This window comes from Panthera pardus, unplaced genomic scaffold, assembly GCF_024362965.1.
Source record: "Panthera pardus isolate Hobbes unplaced genomic scaffold, ASM2436296v1 HiC_scaffold_13, whole genome shotgun sequence".
NCBI lineage: Eukaryota > Metazoa > Chordata > Mammalia > Carnivora > Felidae > Panthera > Panthera pardus.
In genome coordinates this window covers 114,040,968-114,058,545 of record NW_026526688.1, presented here as the reverse complement: position 1 = coordinate 114,058,545, position 17,578 = coordinate 114,040,968, and the positions used below count along the sequence as shown (strand labels likewise).

Sequence of the window (17,578 nt, the reverse complement as noted above, 5' to 3'; positions counted from 1 at the left end):
CCAGTGACTGCTTCAGAAGAGGACATGTGTCCGGACTCTGGCCAATGAGGTGTTGAGGGAAGTCAGAGGGGAAGTGATGGGGAAGGTTTGCTCACTGCTAAGGAGAAGATGATGCCTCATTGGAGAGGACGTTTGTAGGGACGGTGACCTGTTTGCCTGTGATCGGAAGACAAAGCCAGCATGTGGAAAGGGAACAGAAGCAGAGCAGAGAGTCCCTCCTTTGAGTATTTTGTTAGATAAAACAATATTTAGTTTCTTTATTGCATAAGCGATTTTGAGTTGGGATTCTGTCACTTAGAGCCAAAGGCATCCTAATGGTCTCAGCTAGAAAACTTTTAGGAGTGAAATATTAATTTGAATATGAGATATGAAATGAAATAGGGACTCGAACGTGTAACTTCTCCTGGATTAAATAATTCCCGAAACACTTTTAAACCTCTCAAATTTAACACCCTTCACAGAGTTCCTAAGCATTGACAAGGCCAGATGAAGAAATCAGCTCAAGGCAGGGACCATCAGGTGCTTGAAGGGCTCATGCTGTCACTCACGTTTCTGACAATTTCTGAATGACAACGTCCAATGTTAGTCTTCTTTTAGGCTGGTCTCATTTCATTCAGGCTCTTTAACTTGCATGCCCACACTGAGGAATTATCTGGAATGGATTCCTGATTCCTCCCTCTTTAAAACTGGAAACTTCGTCAAGAGAGTCCAGGTGACACCTCGGTCAATTAACTTTGAGAATAACACTCCAGTTTAGCACTTTGGGTGAGGGGCACTTGGCGAGTACTGATATGCGAGCCAGTTAAGATAGTTAACGTGCTGAGTAAATACAAGTGTAACACTTCACACCGCACGCCATTTGACTTAAACTATGTCTTCAAAAATTCTTAGCGATTTCATTTGCTCTCCCAGTTAATCCTGCCCCAGCGCCGATACCTGATATTCTTGTGACACCGAGGAGCTATCGGAAGTAGCAGCTGATTTACCATACGGTAAACCCTCTTGAGCCCCAAGGGCAGTCTGCCAAAAGACTACTTGAGATTTGCTGCTCCATTTTTAGTACACGTGCTGGATTTCTTGATACAACGCTTCAATGCGTCAGCAGCATGAGCCTCTTAGCTTTTAAATATTTTTAATGAAGGTGATCTTCCTAAGTCGGTTTGAGTTCAGAAGTAAGACAATTGCAGATTCAGATAATTCATTCCTTTAGGACTCACCTCTTTCTAGAAGCATTGTTGGATGAAGCCAGACTTCCTCATCATTGAATGTACAGTCTGTACTGTTTGTATTCACTTTGGCCTCATAGGATCTGGTTATTTCTTGCTGATACTTTTTTTCTCTGCACTTAGATTATAAACTCTGCTAGGTCAGGGAAATAGCTATTTCCTTTACAGTTTTAAGATTATATATGTATATATATACATATATGTATGCATGTGTATATATATATGTGTGTATATATATGTATATATATAATATTAGTGAAAGGTTATAGGATGGTGAATCAATTATAATGGTATTATTCTAATACTAATTCTAATAATGGTAATACTAATACTAATACTAATAATGGTATTATTCTAATACTAATATATAGTATTAGTAAAAGGTTATAGGATGATGAATCAATTATAATGATATTATTCTAATACTAATTCTAATAATGGTAATACTAATACTAATACTAATAATGGTATTATTCTAATACTAATATATAGTATTAGTAAAAGGTTATAGGATGATGAATCAATTATAATGGTATTATTCAATTTACTGGAGCAAATTGGCAAAATAGACTCCACAAATGGGAGAAGTGTTTGCATTTCACACTAGGAGTACACTGTGTTTTATACATCACAAAATGTAATAAATATTTACTGAATGAATGAATTCATTTTATAGAACATAGAATTATGGAATTGGGATGTTTGCCAAAGAAATCACTACGTGGCCCTCTGTTTTAAAGCAAATTACCCCAGACTGAAGAAACTCTATCTAGTTTTAAAAAACTGCAACTTGCACAATGAATCATTCCAACATTGTGAAGCCCTTGCATCTTTCTTTCCAGCTTATCCTGGATGGTGGGGAAATTGATGACACAAGTCCACTCAGACACACACACACACACACACACACACACACACACACACACTTCTAAGTTTTCCAAAGTGAAGAAAAGAAAAAGTGGGAGAAAAATAGAGAAAGAGGGAGAAAAGTTCCAGACAGATGACCAGCTGCTGACGCTGCGATACATTTTTTTGTGTCAGATATTTATCTTCCACTCTGAATGTCTTTTTTTTTTTTCTCCCAAGGATACGGAAACATGGCCTCGCAATAGGGAGGTTAGTGAAAGGTTTTTGTTCTATAATGCACTGAAATTATTTCCTTATGGTTAAAGATAGACGGCCTATTCTTTTGCTAAAATAAATAAATAAATAAAGGAGCATGTGTAACTGTGTGGAGAATACTTAGGTTTTGTAATTTCCTTTAAAAAAAAAGTTATAACTTACTCTGAGTGAATACAGTAGCTTTATATAAAAGATTATCAACCAGAATATGTAGTCCTGGAAATTTTAGCCCCATTGACTTCAACTTTCTGGATTCAAGCCAAATGCAAATATCTTCCTTATGGGTTAAGAAGGAATGGTCTGAGCTATTTATTTTAGCTATGTAAATGTATTCATTATTTTTTGTTAAGGCAGCCACATTCTATTTAATACTCTGTTGTTCTCTCCGTGTGAGAACTCTGATTAGGACTTAAGATGGGATATTTTCATTGAATGTGTTAGATGGCCCTTTATTTTTTCTGGGAAACGAACAGTTCAGTTCAGCTAAGCCAGAAAAGCCACAGTGTGTTTTCTTTAGGTCACAGCTTAATAACCTCAGGAGCAACTTACTCTTTCTCCTTTGGGACCTGCAGGGCCATGGGGTCCCATAGGGCCATCTGTACCCTAAAAAAAAAGACAAAAATAAGATAGAGACATATCCAAAGGGCCATAAGAAAAGCAGTTATATTTTATCCTGGACTTTTCCTGGGTGAATGATGCCTTAGAAAGTCAGTAAGACGACTCATCTCCTTTCAAAGTGCTTTATACTTGATTCTTTCGGGCCAGCAGTTTCCAAGAAACCCATGCAAAAAGGGTGAGTTATGTAACTGCATATTTTAATGAAGAGTACGCACGAGAAACTGTAAGTCATATTTAATTATATACTTCCTCCCTGACTTCATGGAACATCTTCACTTTGCCCCCATAATCTTAAGGAGAGAAATGGAGGTGTTTTCCCTTCGTCCATTCTCCACCCACTGTCACTCTCACACTCCTTGGCCACGAAGCTTTGTTTTCAGCTGTTTAAGAGGCTGGAACAGTTACACAGGTGGAAAAAAATATTAAGTAAATGAGAACAGTGTTTAACTGTTCAAACCAAACTTTCTCCGGCTCTGTTGGGAGCAGCAGGGGGCTCAGAGGGAAGGAATTACTCTCCTAGCTTCTGCTACAGTCTTACAAGGCATAAACCCGGCAGCCGGCTGATTTAATGGCATAATTGCCCTCTGGCCTCCTGGCTCAGGATTAGGATTTCTGTCTCAGACTGAATGAATACAGGAACACTAGGTCCAGTGAAAATAATGACTGCCTGAAGCAGGTTTTTAGAATTGAAAAGCTTGGAATTTCTTTTTGATTCTTAAAGATGTAGCAAGGACTTCAAGTGATTTACTCATTTTCAAGAAGACTGTCCTTATTTGCAAAGAATGTATTCTAATATTTGCAAATGTAGGAAGTATTCCAGCACAGTTTTTACTTATAATATCTATAATATATTTATTATATTATATATATTATAGTTATACTATTTTTATTATTCATATTTCTAACTATTCTTTTTTTCTATTACAGCTTTGCGATATGAAATATTTAGGGCTTAAACTCATTCTAATATTGGTGAATTCTTATCATCTCATCTGATCTTCTTACTGCCTGAATTCAAAGTTCATCTTCAGAAGACTTCTAAATACTGATTATCTGTGGCTAAAATTCAAGAGATGGAACTGTTAAGAACCAAAGAAAAGAGACAAAATGACAGAAGACAGACAGGTCACTTCGATGAACAAAGATCTGAAAGTTAGTTCCAGGAAAGAAGTTACATTTTTAATATGGACAGAAACATAAAAGGAAGAGTGAGTTCAAATAAATTCACATTATTTTCATCCCTTCAGAGGAACTTGCTCATGGAATTATGGGAACTGTCCTTTAGTTATAGAAAACTTTGTCTAGGCTTCTAAGTTAATGAGGCCAATTAGACTGGCCATTCTCTCCACCTAGCAAATTATCCAGACTGGAACTGAGGCTTCTTCTGCTCTGTCCACCTTTCCGTTTTGTACCCCTATCTTTGTACATCTTCTTCTTTCCCTCCAGTCCCGTGAAGCCCTCATCATTGGATGAAAGTACATAGGGCAAAAGAGTCTGTCCTGAAGCACAAAAGCATAGCCACAAAACATGTTGGAGCAAGATGAGGTACTGACTCACCCGGGATCCTGGCTTCCCGTCTAAGCCAGATGCTCCCTGTGTGATTTGGTTGGTAGCAGGGTTGGTGGGTATAACACGAATGACAAGAACAGAGATTAGTATGAGGTACTAATGAACAAATGTAACGCTTCAAACAACATAATACGCAGTCACAGGGTTCTGGGATGAATATCACATTGCTACAAATTGTTAGTTAAAAAAAAAAAAAACGAAACACGTGACAATAAATGCCCCACAGATGATGGCATTTTAATGACATTTCCATTCGACAAATTCTTCAGAAATCAAGTCAATGAGGTTTATAAAGTAGGCTTTCTAGGAATTACTGGTAAGTCACAGAGTGCTAATTTCCATATGATACTCACTTTCTAAAGACTGTACTATTCACAATAGATTTCTTCAGGTTTTGAAAAAAAGTGGCCAACAATCTAAGAAAGGGCTCATTATAATAATCAATCAAAGTTAGCATTTCAGAGAAGAAAAAGACTCTAGTTTTTTGTTTGTTTGTTTGTTTGTTGTTAAAATAGCACTTTTGAATAACAAGTGCAGAATTTTAACATGCCAGAATGAGTCTGGATTTTACATGAATAATACGCATTGTTTTCTGGGTTGTTCTTACTGTGTTCACATTAGTTACCACTAGAGGGACTTCTAGGAACAGGAAAAAGCTGGGAAAATTTCATGAGTCCAAACAAAAAATAACTGTCCCAAACAAAACTGCTCTTCAATTCACTTCAAATAATCATTGCATCAACATCTGAAAGGGAAATGCTTTAAAAATGCAATGTTGTGGGGCGCCTGGGTGGCGCAGTCGGTTAAGCGTCCGACTTCAGCCAGGTCACGATCTTGCGGTCTGTGAGTTCGAGCCCCGCATCAGGCTCTGGGCTGATGGCTCGGAGCCTGGAGCCTGTTTCCGATTCTGTGTCTCCCTCTCTCTCTGCCCCTCCCCCGTTCATGCTCTGTCTCTCTCTGTCCCAAAAATAAATTAAAAACGTTGAAAAAAAAAATTAAAAAAAAATAAAAATAAAAATAAAAATGCAATGTTGTTCCTAAGCGACGTGTTTTTTTTTTACCTTGATCTCCAAGCTATGCATAGTGTGTGATAAAATATGACACTTTCAATGCTTGTTTTAAGAATTAGCACAATTACTTCTTTGAATATGACTTTTGTATCCCAAAACTCAATTGCTGATTTATAGTCCTTTAAAAATATTGATTAAATCAAGGAGTATTTAAGAAAGACAATACACTAGCCCTACAAATTTTCTTGGCAAGGTTGCAGAACTATGTTCCCATTTTATGCTGCAGATATAGTTAATAATAAAAAATGGAAGAAAAAACCTATTCCAGATGCAGACTCTACCAATGATGCTATCTACCATTATATTCGGGTAGTTTTAGTTTTTTTATTTTACAATTCCTTCTGTATAGACCTATTATGAGTCAGACTCTACATGCAAAATATATCTTTAGTTAGCAATGATTAAAATTTTTAAAAATGTTATGTTGTTGTTTAATGCTAGCATATGTACAGTTTTTGGCGAAATGTTGCATAAAAATTGTCACTAGCCCTAAATTTGGAATTAAGATAAACTTTAAAGAAATTGGATTAAGGGTTTAATAAAATAGAAATCCAAACTTTCTTTTGTCTTCTGGTACTTTCTTCAGAGTCACCATTATTATAGCATGTAAAAACAAACAGGGAGATGGTAAAATTTTTGTACTGAGAGTATACCATTATAATTACCTGGAATGTGAACTAATGACTCACATATGTCACAGAGGTTTTGTGCCCATGGTCCATTGGTCTAATTGGTGTGATTTAACTTATAGTCTAACACAAGGCTTGTATCATTCATTCAATAAGTGAGTACATATTAAGCATCCACTATGTGCCTGATTTTTGTAAGGATACTTAACACTTAAAGTGAAATAAGTAGGCACCACGAAATAAGTAGGCACTAACATTTTTATATGTAAAATATTCATGTGAACTGTATTTAACCAACTTTATGTCTTATTTTAATAACATAATCTATAATGTTCTTTACTGCCTTCTATCTTCATTCACTGAATAGTCAGCATATTAAAACCTTTAACCTAAAACCTCATATTTAATCGTCCTTTTTAAAAATCTCTTTTTAGTTGTGGAAAGAAGATTGGCCTAAAGGGCATGGCAGATGAGAATTCCCTTTTTATTAAAAATAAAAATCTCAAAACAACCGCAAAATACTTCTTCCATACTATCCTTCACTGTTGCCAAAAGAACCTCATAAGAGGGCATTTTCAAAACAGATAACACACAACACTTAGACCATGATATATGATTGATTAATGTAAGGAGCCACAGCGCTGACCTCACGCCATCAGCAATGGCTAACTGCATACCTGCCACCCAACAGAGGGCTACAGTTTTTGGTACTGAAGGAGGAAATAAAATTGAGGGAGGGTTCTAAACTGAACTAAATTATAAAAACATTTGTGAGAAATTATGACATAATCAGCACAATGCTTTTTTAAAGGGCAGGGTGATGGGAGAAGAATCATCAGCCTTAAGAGAGGAAGGTTGGCATGTGTGTAACTGAATGACAGAACATGGACAGCACTGTTTGTCATGGGTCTTCCTCTGACACAAGAGCAGGCATCAAACAAAACTGGGCTAAGCTCTGCTCTACTATAATATGTTTTCCAATCACAGAAACCTCAAATGTAAGATAGTCACTGAGTAAACCAGAGTTGTTACTTAGGGTAGAAAGAAAAGTCTGAGATTTGCACTGAAATGGAAAGTTTTCTTTACTTACTGGAAGACCAAGGGGTCCTCTGTCACCCTTTTGACCTGGTTCACCCTTCAATCCTTTAACACCATTTAACCCTGGTTCACCCTAAATGCAAAAGCAAATGCCAATTTTGGTTGCTATCATGGGTGCTTTAACTGTGAGAGAAGAGAGCCAGTCTCTGAAATGGTTGCAGATTCCAGTTCTAGGTAACAGCAGAGTGAGGCTAGACTTGTTTTGCATCAGTTTAACATTCATTTCAAACATTTGTAAAAAAATTAATAAACTGAAATCGGCAAATAACGTTCTAGGAAATTCCTGAGAAAGCGTACTCCTTGCAATTGAAATGTGTATGACTGAGTTCTAGAATTTTTCAGATCTACTTCACAGAAACTGGTGTTATGGTACCCTTGCTCACCAAGCAAATCAGAGACAGAGTGGAGGATGTTGAAGGAGCCTCAGTAGAAAAACCCACTCTGCTGGACTGAAAAACTGGAATATGCAGGACAGTGTTATATGCACATATTTTAAGCCTTTAAGCATTTTACCCTGGGGAATGAGCTAAAAATGTAGCAGCTGATGTTTGAAGTGTTGCCATGTAGTGAGTCCTCATTCACGGACATTGCCAAGTTAGATCCCTACATGGATTAATCAACAGAATAGACAACAAATAGCCAATCCCAGAAGGGACTATGAAGACCACAGTACTTAAATGTAGTTTTGATAACTGTCCGTCTGCCCAATGTTATAATAAATAAAGTTGAAGTTTCACCTCAGGTGACATTACAAAAGCCATGCATGGTAAGTGACAAATTCTCTTGACTCTGATATTTAAAAACCTAAGAATACGGTACATCTATTTTCTATCAGCAGCAGAAACAGAGTTCTGACCTGTTCACTTTCCAACTTTTAAGTACAGACATTAATTTCATCACAAAAATCTGGGAAGATTTGTGAAAGGAAGATGGAGTCTCAAATGCCCTATAGAGTCTCGCTGGATAGGCGTGAGAGCAGGAGAGATTGTGTTTACATGGCAGGAAGGATTATTAACCTGGGAGGTATTTTCCCTAGGTGTCCGATTGATGAAAATCAGTGTGATGCTTGTTAAACATAGAGACCAGGACCCCACTTAGTGTTTGAATTTCCAAAGGGGTCACAAAGTAATGAACACACCAGCACGACCTAATGGGTTCTAGGGATTCTGAAGATAGGACGTTTGCAGCACTGCCATGGTAGGAAATCCAAATATGCTGTGATTGGTAAAGGGTGGTCCTGGGAATGTCACAGAGCTAAAGTCAAGGGGAGGTTAAGGCCAAGGCTCAACAGTCAGCGTTAGTTAACTGGTCTCAACTTGAGATTGATGGCTTTGTATGTATGTATATGGACTTTCAGCTAGAGGTCTTGAGATGATGAATAGGCAGGGCCGCCTTGGTAGGCCACAGAATTCTGTGGTGAGGAATCATACATTAACATGAGTGGGCATGAACTGAGAAGTTGAATTTGTAAATAATCAAATGTGTGTCAGAAAGACCAAATTTCAACTCTGGACCTAATTTCTAGTCCCAGATTAGTCATTTAGTTAGCAGTGTAACTTAGGGCAAATAATCTAAATTTCATGGACCTATGGTTTATCATCTATAAAATCAAGGAACTATCACAGGTAATCTATGAGATCTTTCCAAACTTAATAATTTTCTGAAACCTAGTATTTAAGTAGTGCCTTAAAATCCAAGGAGAAGCCAGGAGTAGGAACTACTGATTTAGTCCAGAGTGGGGGAAAAAGACCCAGAGAGGTTAGATAACTACCAAGACCACAAAGTTGATAGATGGGCTCTCCCTTCTGACCCACAGCACAATGCTCTTAACTCAAACTATAATCCGTGCTTCTGAGACACTGGCCTTACTAGAAGTATGGTGTTCTAAGGAGAATAAAGAGGCATGAATTTTTCCCATTCATGGGTGAGTCACCTGCCTGACCCCAAAAAATGAAACTCAGATTTCTGGGGTCCAACCAATACTTCTGCATTCCTAAAGCTGAGTGGGCCACAAGGAGTTCCTAAAGGAGAGGGTGGGCTGCCGCTAAGCTTTCTGATTTCTAGCTCCAACACTGCATTTATGTGTTCCCCTACCTCTCACCATTTAAATGCACCAACTCACTACTAAGGAGCTTTCAAGAGTCCTTGAACCTTCTCTCATGAGTTTTTTTTTTCCTGAATTTTTAAATTCAGAACAAAGCATCAAATCATAAGATAACAACCGATATTTATTGGGTGTTTATTGACAACTGCACCAGATATTGTGCTAAGTATCTTACAAATATACCCATTAAATTATCGCAACACTATGAGGTCAGTTGCCTAGTTGAGTAAAAGAAGGATCAGAGCGGGTAAATAGTCTGCTGAAAGTGACGTGGCCTGTTAGTGGCAAAGCTGAGGTTAGAACATAGGAACTCATTGCATATACTGCCTGGAAGAAGAAACCTTTCTTTCAGGGCTCATTTTAACTCTCCAAAATGTCCTCTTGGTCTACACAAAAGCAAAGAACTGATGGAAACCATCTTTACAATATAAGCTGCACTAATTCTGATGAGCAGGGGTATTCTCTATTGTTCTCTTATTAATCCAGAGCATAGAGTACATGATACACTCTACCCCATTCTAGACCAGTGATCTCTGGGGGAGTACAAAATTAAGATGTTGGATAGTTAAAGCATTTAGATGCAGCACCACTATATGACAAACAAGGGGTATCAGTTACACCTAAATATGCAACTAATGATACCATAAGAAAGAACATCTGAACCAGTCTGAGAATCTCATCAGTTTCACCTCTAAATGGTTGATTTTGAGTATACATATTATGATTAGTAATTAAGAAACTTACATAGTGTCATGGAAAAAGGCAAAATGAGGAGGAATTCATCTCCAGGTGATATCACTTAAATTTGTTGTAAGACATTCTGTGTTGTGAGATTTAAACATCTGGATACTTAAAGGCTTAAAGATTATACAACATTATATAACATTATATAGCAGATAAATAAGATGGGACAGACATGCTTCCGTCATGCTTCTCCATGATTAACAGGGAAACAGAAATCCAATAATCAAAGGATTTTTTTGGATTACCTTTGGTCCAGGAAGTCCATGAGGTCCCTGAAAATGAAAAACACAGATTTTAATTAAGAATTGATTCACTATTTCCTAACAGAAGTGATTATTGTATAGAGTAGCCAAAGAGATGTAAAACAAGAATCTTCTTCTTGGAGCTATAGCTAGAGGCAGGACAGTGGATGTTAACACCTAGTGAATGTTCCTTCCAGCTCTTGGATTGGTCTGTAATTGGAAATTCACTAACAGCAATTTGTTCTGCTAAATACCTGTGAGAGGGAGAAATATGTAAGAAAAACATTTTTAAAAAAAGTATTGTGAACCCACACTACTCCTATTTCTCAAATCCATATTTTCATAAAATCTAGGTGGAACATGTGACATACTTTGAGTTACACAGAATAGAGATAGGTCCTAAAATACAGAAATTTGCCAAAGAGAAGTCCTGGTGAAGGGAAGACCTTTTCCCATTACTGAATCCTCTAGACCCAAGAAGAATCTAAAGAAAGAAGGAAACGAGGAGATGATAGTCAAGTTTGGGACCCCGTGGCATCATTAATTTAAGACTAAGGAAAAGATTCTATCCACAGAGCACTAATCATTATTAGTTAGAATGCATTTGTTTTTACGAAGACGAATTCTTCAAGGCTTTTGTAACAGTTGTTTACCAATGGAAGGAAGTATAACGCATACATGCATCAGGGCTTTTCTCCTGTATTTTGTGGAAAATCTAACCATAGAGACTAATTAGCTAACCTAAATTACCTAAAGGTTACTGTGGATTGCTTTAAACCTTTCAAGTTATTTGAATTAACTCTTTGGAGAGAGGAGTATTTAAACACCCAACAGCGAAATCATACAACTGTAGGAAAAATTTTTTGTCAAGCAATATACAAATATTTGTTATATATGTCTGCATTGGAATAATATTTTCCCTTTAGATAAGCAGTGGATAAGCATTTTCAGGGAATGGCTGTTACTTTATCAAGTATTCTTATTTTATTGTAGTAATGGTTAAAATCCCTTTAAACTAATCAATTTTATGATATGAATAAGATATAGCCTTTAAAATTTTAATCTTCTAACTTAAAGTGGAGGGAGTATAAAAGAAAGCCAAAAGTATGTCATTTGCTTAATTCTTAATGAACAGTTTAGTATTAAGAAAATAATGTTAATTATAACTATTTCATGATATGAAATAGAAAACAACAGTTAGTGAGAAATAGATGATTGGGTCTGGGGCTATGCTTTGCAGCTTAGATCATTCCAGTGATGTTCCAGGGGGAAAACATGACCCACAGTTTATTTAATCTGTATGACTAAAGGCATAGAGTTTATTGAGATACCTTAGGGACGAATGTGACCTTAGAGGCTACCTGACTTGTACCCATCCTGCCCCAGGCAAAAGCAGCTGAAGCACTCCACCTTCTATGTTCTAGCCTTAACACTACCGCCATTAGGTGGACATTTTGAGAATTACACTGGCTTAATGGCTGCCTTCCTCACCAGATAGGAGTTCTGTGAAGGCATGGCCATTGTCTGAGGGATACTTGCGGTGAACCCTGGATCCACCAGAGTACCATAAAGGTGAAAAGAAAAAGAAGCAACAATATATGTCATCTACAATTTTTCTCATATTATTTTATAAATGTGCCTATTAAAATCTCATTAAAATGTTTCACAGTTGGTTAGACACATTCATTAATGGCTACAATTATTAATCCTGTTATGCTATGAATGGCCTAAATGGGTTGGTTAAGATGATTTTTTGACGTTCATACTGGAGGTTGGAGTAAAGCTTGTCAAATCTATCCTTGACTCTCCTATCACAAAACTACTCTATCTCTTTTCAAGAGACGTATTTGGGAATGAAGGCCAATACCGTAAAGTCAGATATCTCAGAGCACCTCGTATTTTCTGTTCATTCTACAGAGAGCAGCCCAAAATACAAGCTGGCTGTTGTGAGGGATGTGTTCATGTTTTTCTAGTAGCATACTCATAAATACATGATTACATTTTGTAGAGAAGAGAGGCTTACCATGGGGCCTGGTGGGCCATGAGGGCCTGGTGGGCCTGGTGGGCCTATGATCTGTACGTCCAAAAAATAAACATGGATTTGGTTACTTCATTTAGATAAGGCAGTTTGGCTTGGATCTTGTGCTAGGGTTCTGCTAAGGCCATTAATAGCTGCAGAGGAAGAAGGATACTAGAAAAAGTGAGGCATTTGATTCTTTAAGTTTAGAAATGCCTTCTTGAGAACAGCAACAATAGCAAGAAAAAACTTTAAAAAAATACAGCTGTTTTACAAAAGCCAGAATAAATCTAAAGTACATTAAAAGAAAGGACAGCAATCATCAAGAGATGCTATAATATCACAATCACTATTAAACTCTCCAATATTTCACTGAGCAGCAACAGGGCTCTGGAGGGGGGAAAAAAGTGTGCTCTGTAATCACAAAGCTCTACCCAAAAGTGTTATGGGAAAACCATTGATTTTTTCTCCTTAGGATTAGACAGTCTCCTAAAAAACTGCTTTTAACTCAGACTTCTGAGACACATTGTCTCTCATCGTAAAAGGCCGACAGACATTTTTTCTATAGTTTGACAAACTAAAAGGTTCACAGTCTTTCTACTGTTGATAAGCCATCTGGCACAGATTGAACTTGGTAAGTAATAGGCCTGTTTTAGAGTTCTTTAGTAACCGCGGAAGTTCAGCCACCATCAACTTACGGAAGGACCCTGAGGACCTGGTAATCCAGAGTCTCCTTTTTCTCCTTTCATTCCATTGGCACCCTACAAATAACCAGTAAGAGCTGAGTTGGTAAAGTTGTTTCCAAAGTATAAGAAAGCAACTGAATTTCCTCCCCAAACCCATCATCCTTTTGAAATTTTTATAGTCTTATGCACATAATATATAAAAGAAAGATTTATCCCCTTGCATTTTCGTCTCAAAGAGCAAGCTTCTCAAAATCTCTAGGACTGTGGGTGATATGTGAAATACAATTTAAAGCAAATAAAAACTAGGTTAGATGTGATTGGTTAAACTTATACATTGTTATCTATATCAGATTATAAATGTTATATTTTTTGTGGTGGTGCTCACTTTAAATAGCAAAGGTCAGTCTTTTATTGACATTTATATACTTCCTTGTTTTAAAATAGGCCTAAGGCAGTGAAGTCTTCTACATTTTTTGTTTTAATCTCACAATTTAATTACTGAGGATGAAAATGAAGTTTCAGGGTTCTTAGCTGAAAATAGGGTTAACAATACCTATCTCTCCATTTCTTTTACATTTTTTAAAATTTTCCCTTCCAAATCCTCAGTAAAAATTGTGGGGTAAAGTCATAAAAACACCATTCCATTCACACAAAGAGAACACTTTTTAAACAGTAACTTGTTTTAAAATTACCTTACATTTTTTTAGTTTGTTAATTTTTAAATTATGGTTTATTTAAAAATGATCAGTTGTCACCATCTGATGCATACTAAATTAAAGTGATCAACTCTATCTTTCTATCTTCTGATGAAAATAATTCAGGAAAACATGAAGGTTTATTTTATAATTCACTTGGTTAGATGCTTTAAAACTTGTTTTAGTGCCACAGTTGGAGTAATTAACCAACAATACCTCAAATATTTAAGAATAAAATAGTACATGAACCACTAGATGAGAATGCAGGTAATCATAAAACTCTTTTTTCTTTTTAAGTTTATTTATTTTGAGACAGACACAGTGCGAGTGGGGGAGGGGCAGAGAGAGGGAGAGAGAGAATCCCAAGCTGGCTTTGCGCTGGCAGCACAGAGTCTGATGTGGGGCTCGAACCCCCAACACCATGAGATCATGACCTGAGCGAGATCATGAAACCAGGAGTCAGACATTTAACCAACTGAGCCACCCAGGTGCTCCTCTTTTCTGATTTAATTTATCTTAACATGAACACATCCTAAAAAGTACAAACATACCGGTAATCCAGGAAGTCCGATTCCTCCTTTTTCACCTGGCATACCTGGGTCCCCCATGTCTCCCTTTGAGCCTTTAAGTCCCTACAAATGATACGGTTTACATGTAACAATCACACTGAAACTTGATAGTAACATCCTAAGGAAAACAGAATTCCAGATCAATTTTGTCAGTGGGTGATCCTATGCTGAGATGATTCTGATTTTCACTGCTAGAGTTATTTCTTATAGCAATCTTCTACATTGAATCAGTACTATTTCCTCATGTAACAGAAGGGATTAAACCCTATTACTTAGGTCATTTAAGTATGAAAACGATGAATTTAGGTGTTAACATAATTTCTCCTGATTCTGTATTTTTACCTGGCAGTTAATTCAATATCACTGGTCCTGAAAACAATGTAAGGGACTGAGTTCTCAGCAGTACAATACACATTTTGAACCAGGACTAGCGTTATAAGAACAAAGGCTCAAATAAATTGCTCCCCTCTCCATCCACCACACTCTCCTACCCCTCTTAAAAGCAGGTGGAAGTTCCAATCACCATCAGTTTTCAATGGTTCAATATACAGAAACATAAATAATGTAGGCACCAATTATTAGGTGCCTGGTCTTTAGGCATCAGAGTTCAGTCAAGCTTACAAATGTTTCAACTTTTCCACAGCGTTCTTATTTTATTCTCATGACATCTCAATGAGGTGATCCATGGTGCTTTAAAAAAATTTTTAAGAGAGAGAGCACAAGCAGGGGAGAGGGGCAAGGGGGCAGGAGAGAGAGAGAGAGAGAGGGAGAGAAATCTTAAGCAGGCTCCACGCTCAGTGCAGAGCTCAACTCAGGGCTTGATCCCAAGACTCTGGATTATGATCCGAGTCAAAATCAAGAGTCGGACGCTCAACTGACTGAGCCACCCAGGCTCTCCCATGATGCTATTTTTATTCTTCTTTTACAGTGAGTAAATAGAGAGATGTATATTTTGAATGCTAACAAATCTGAGTTTTGTAATAATAACACTGAAGTGGATTTTTATTGTTAAGTATTTTCATCCAAGGAGCTTCACTATCATATGACCAGATGGCCCATTCTTGGGCAGGGATGATGACAGTTCTGGTAGTAAGGGGCCCCTGGCTGAACAAACCTATTCATCTCTTCCATACCCAAACCTACTTACAAACAGTAGGAACGTGTTTTTTCTTTACTTATACCTATTTAATAGCACTTAGTTCAGAATCACTTGCTAGGTGGGTGAGTGGATAGGTGCTTGAGTGGGTAGTAGATGGATCTAACTGATTAATCAGCCCCTGGTTGGTTTTAGGAATCTAGTGATGGAGAGTAGTAGGGTAGCCTGTCCTTGCTACTGGACTTAGTAGCAGAAGTAGACCTTGTGAAGCGTATAGAAAAAAACCCCAGGTACTATGTATGTAGGGACCATGTAGTATCTTTATGCATGTTAAATTAATTATTTTTAATGACTAGCATTGGGGATACAACCAGATTTTTAAATGCTTATGTGATCTCTGATTAATAATAGCATATCATCAGAAGTGTTTTTCTTTTTTTAACTATCACGTTTATCTTATGTGACATTATATTACTTCAATATACAACTCTAATATTAAAATAACTCTTGAATTTAATTTTCTTACCTAATACTATCTCCTGAGAAGCATAGTTCACTAACTGTATCAAGAAACCTCTTGAAAAAAAGAAAAAAAGAAACCTCTTGATTTCTTACGATTTTCTTGATTTTAGTCATTTATTGGGTAAATAACGAAAGCCCAGAAAATATCAAATATCTTGAAGCTAACCATTGTGATTTGACTCTGAATTGAGAGTAGTGTCCATATTCTCCTTAGTCAGATTCTTTCTGGCCAGAGGTAAACAACAGCTTAGAGGCCAAATCCAGCCCAGGGATTATTTTTGCACAAATTGAATCATTGAGAAAAAATTTAAGGGGTGTTCAGATAAAAAAAAATCTGTGACAAAAACTGTATGTGATCTGCAAAGTCTAAAACATTTACTATCTGGTCTTTTATGAAAAAGTTTGCTAACCTCTGATTTAAGGGAAACCATTGGAGATACTGACATATTCTGTGGAAGCACAAGTGCCCCACTTGTTTCTGTATTTTCTAGTGATCTTGAAAATTAGGTATAATCTTTATTTGGGAAAAAAAATATTGTCAAAATAACACATATAAGGAATATCTAATTTTGTGGAAACTTTTGTTGACTGATTATAATCTTGACCTGTTAGCATTCACTTACAAAAAATTAGGCTATTCTTACTAAATTTGTAATAATCTTATAAGTCTAATAAAAATTCACAGAAGTGTCACTGGTAGATTGGTAAGGAGTATTAACACAAAGTGTCATATCGCTGGTCTGTTTCTGCAAAGAAAACTAACGTCTAATTTAAAACCAATTGCTTTTTAGAGTTAATATAGTCTCTACAACAGATGGTGAAAAAAGAAAGAGGGGGTCATATGTCAACACTCATGTCTTTTTGGCTCCAAATCTATAATAAAAGTAGTGATCAATAATGATGCTTTAAATGACAGTATATATCTTTGAAAATTACCTGCTCTCCATCAACTCCTGGGATTCCTGGAGATCCTGGCTCTCCCTGTTAAGATAAAAAGTGATGGCTTGTCTCCATTCATCATTGGTAAATAAAAGTGATGCTGGTTGGTAATAGTACAATTTGACTTTTCAGCAAAGGCATCATAACCCAAGAACACTTTGTTACATCATACGCATATCAAAACTAAGTGAAATAACATTTTCTTAAAGATTACATATAACAATACTTATATGTAGCTAAGATCCAATGTTTTTATTTTTTTCCCCATGTGAGATTCGGGCTAAAGGAAAAAATGGTGAAAGAAAACCGGCAGAGATATTTTGAAGGTTGACTATACCCTGTAACAATAACTTATAAGCCTCAGTTAATTTTTTTATCCTTAAAAAATCTGTATTATTTCTCTTTCTTTTTATTTTCCAACTTGAGAAAAAAGCAAAAACATAAAAGTTAACTTAAAAATCGAATGCAGTGTTTTAACTGGCACCATTTGAACAGTGGATACAGATTCATAATTGTGAATGTGCTATTTCCAGACATAATCAATTAGATAATATCTTAATCCACATAAAATTACTTTTGGGTGAGTTCAATTACCTATACTATGGTAGGAATGAATTAAAGTTTACTATTCA

The 17,578-nt window shown here is 36.6% G+C and overlaps 1 protein-coding gene across 1 annotated transcript in view; it reads right to left on the bottom strand.

Annotated features, from left to right (window-relative positions):
* The window catches only part of COL25A1 (collagen type XXV alpha 1 chain), a 472,824-nt gene that overhangs the window by 20,897 nt on the left and 434,349 nt on the right, over window positions 1-17,578 (bottom strand). The window contains exons 26-31 of the mRNA XM_019417196.2: window positions 16,944-16,988; window positions 14,372-14,452; window positions 13,138-13,200; window positions 12,446-12,496; window positions 10,426-10,452; window positions 2,898-2,951 (exon numbers count right to left, since the gene is read on the bottom strand). Of these exons, the coding sequence (XP_019272741.1) occupies window positions 2,898-2,951; window positions 10,426-10,452; window positions 12,446-12,496; window positions 13,138-13,200; window positions 14,372-14,452; window positions 16,944-16,988 (321 nt within the window). The remainder of the gene's footprint in view (window positions 1-2,897; window positions 2,952-10,425; window positions 10,453-12,445; window positions 12,497-13,137; window positions 13,201-14,371; window positions 14,453-16,943; window positions 16,989-17,578) is intronic.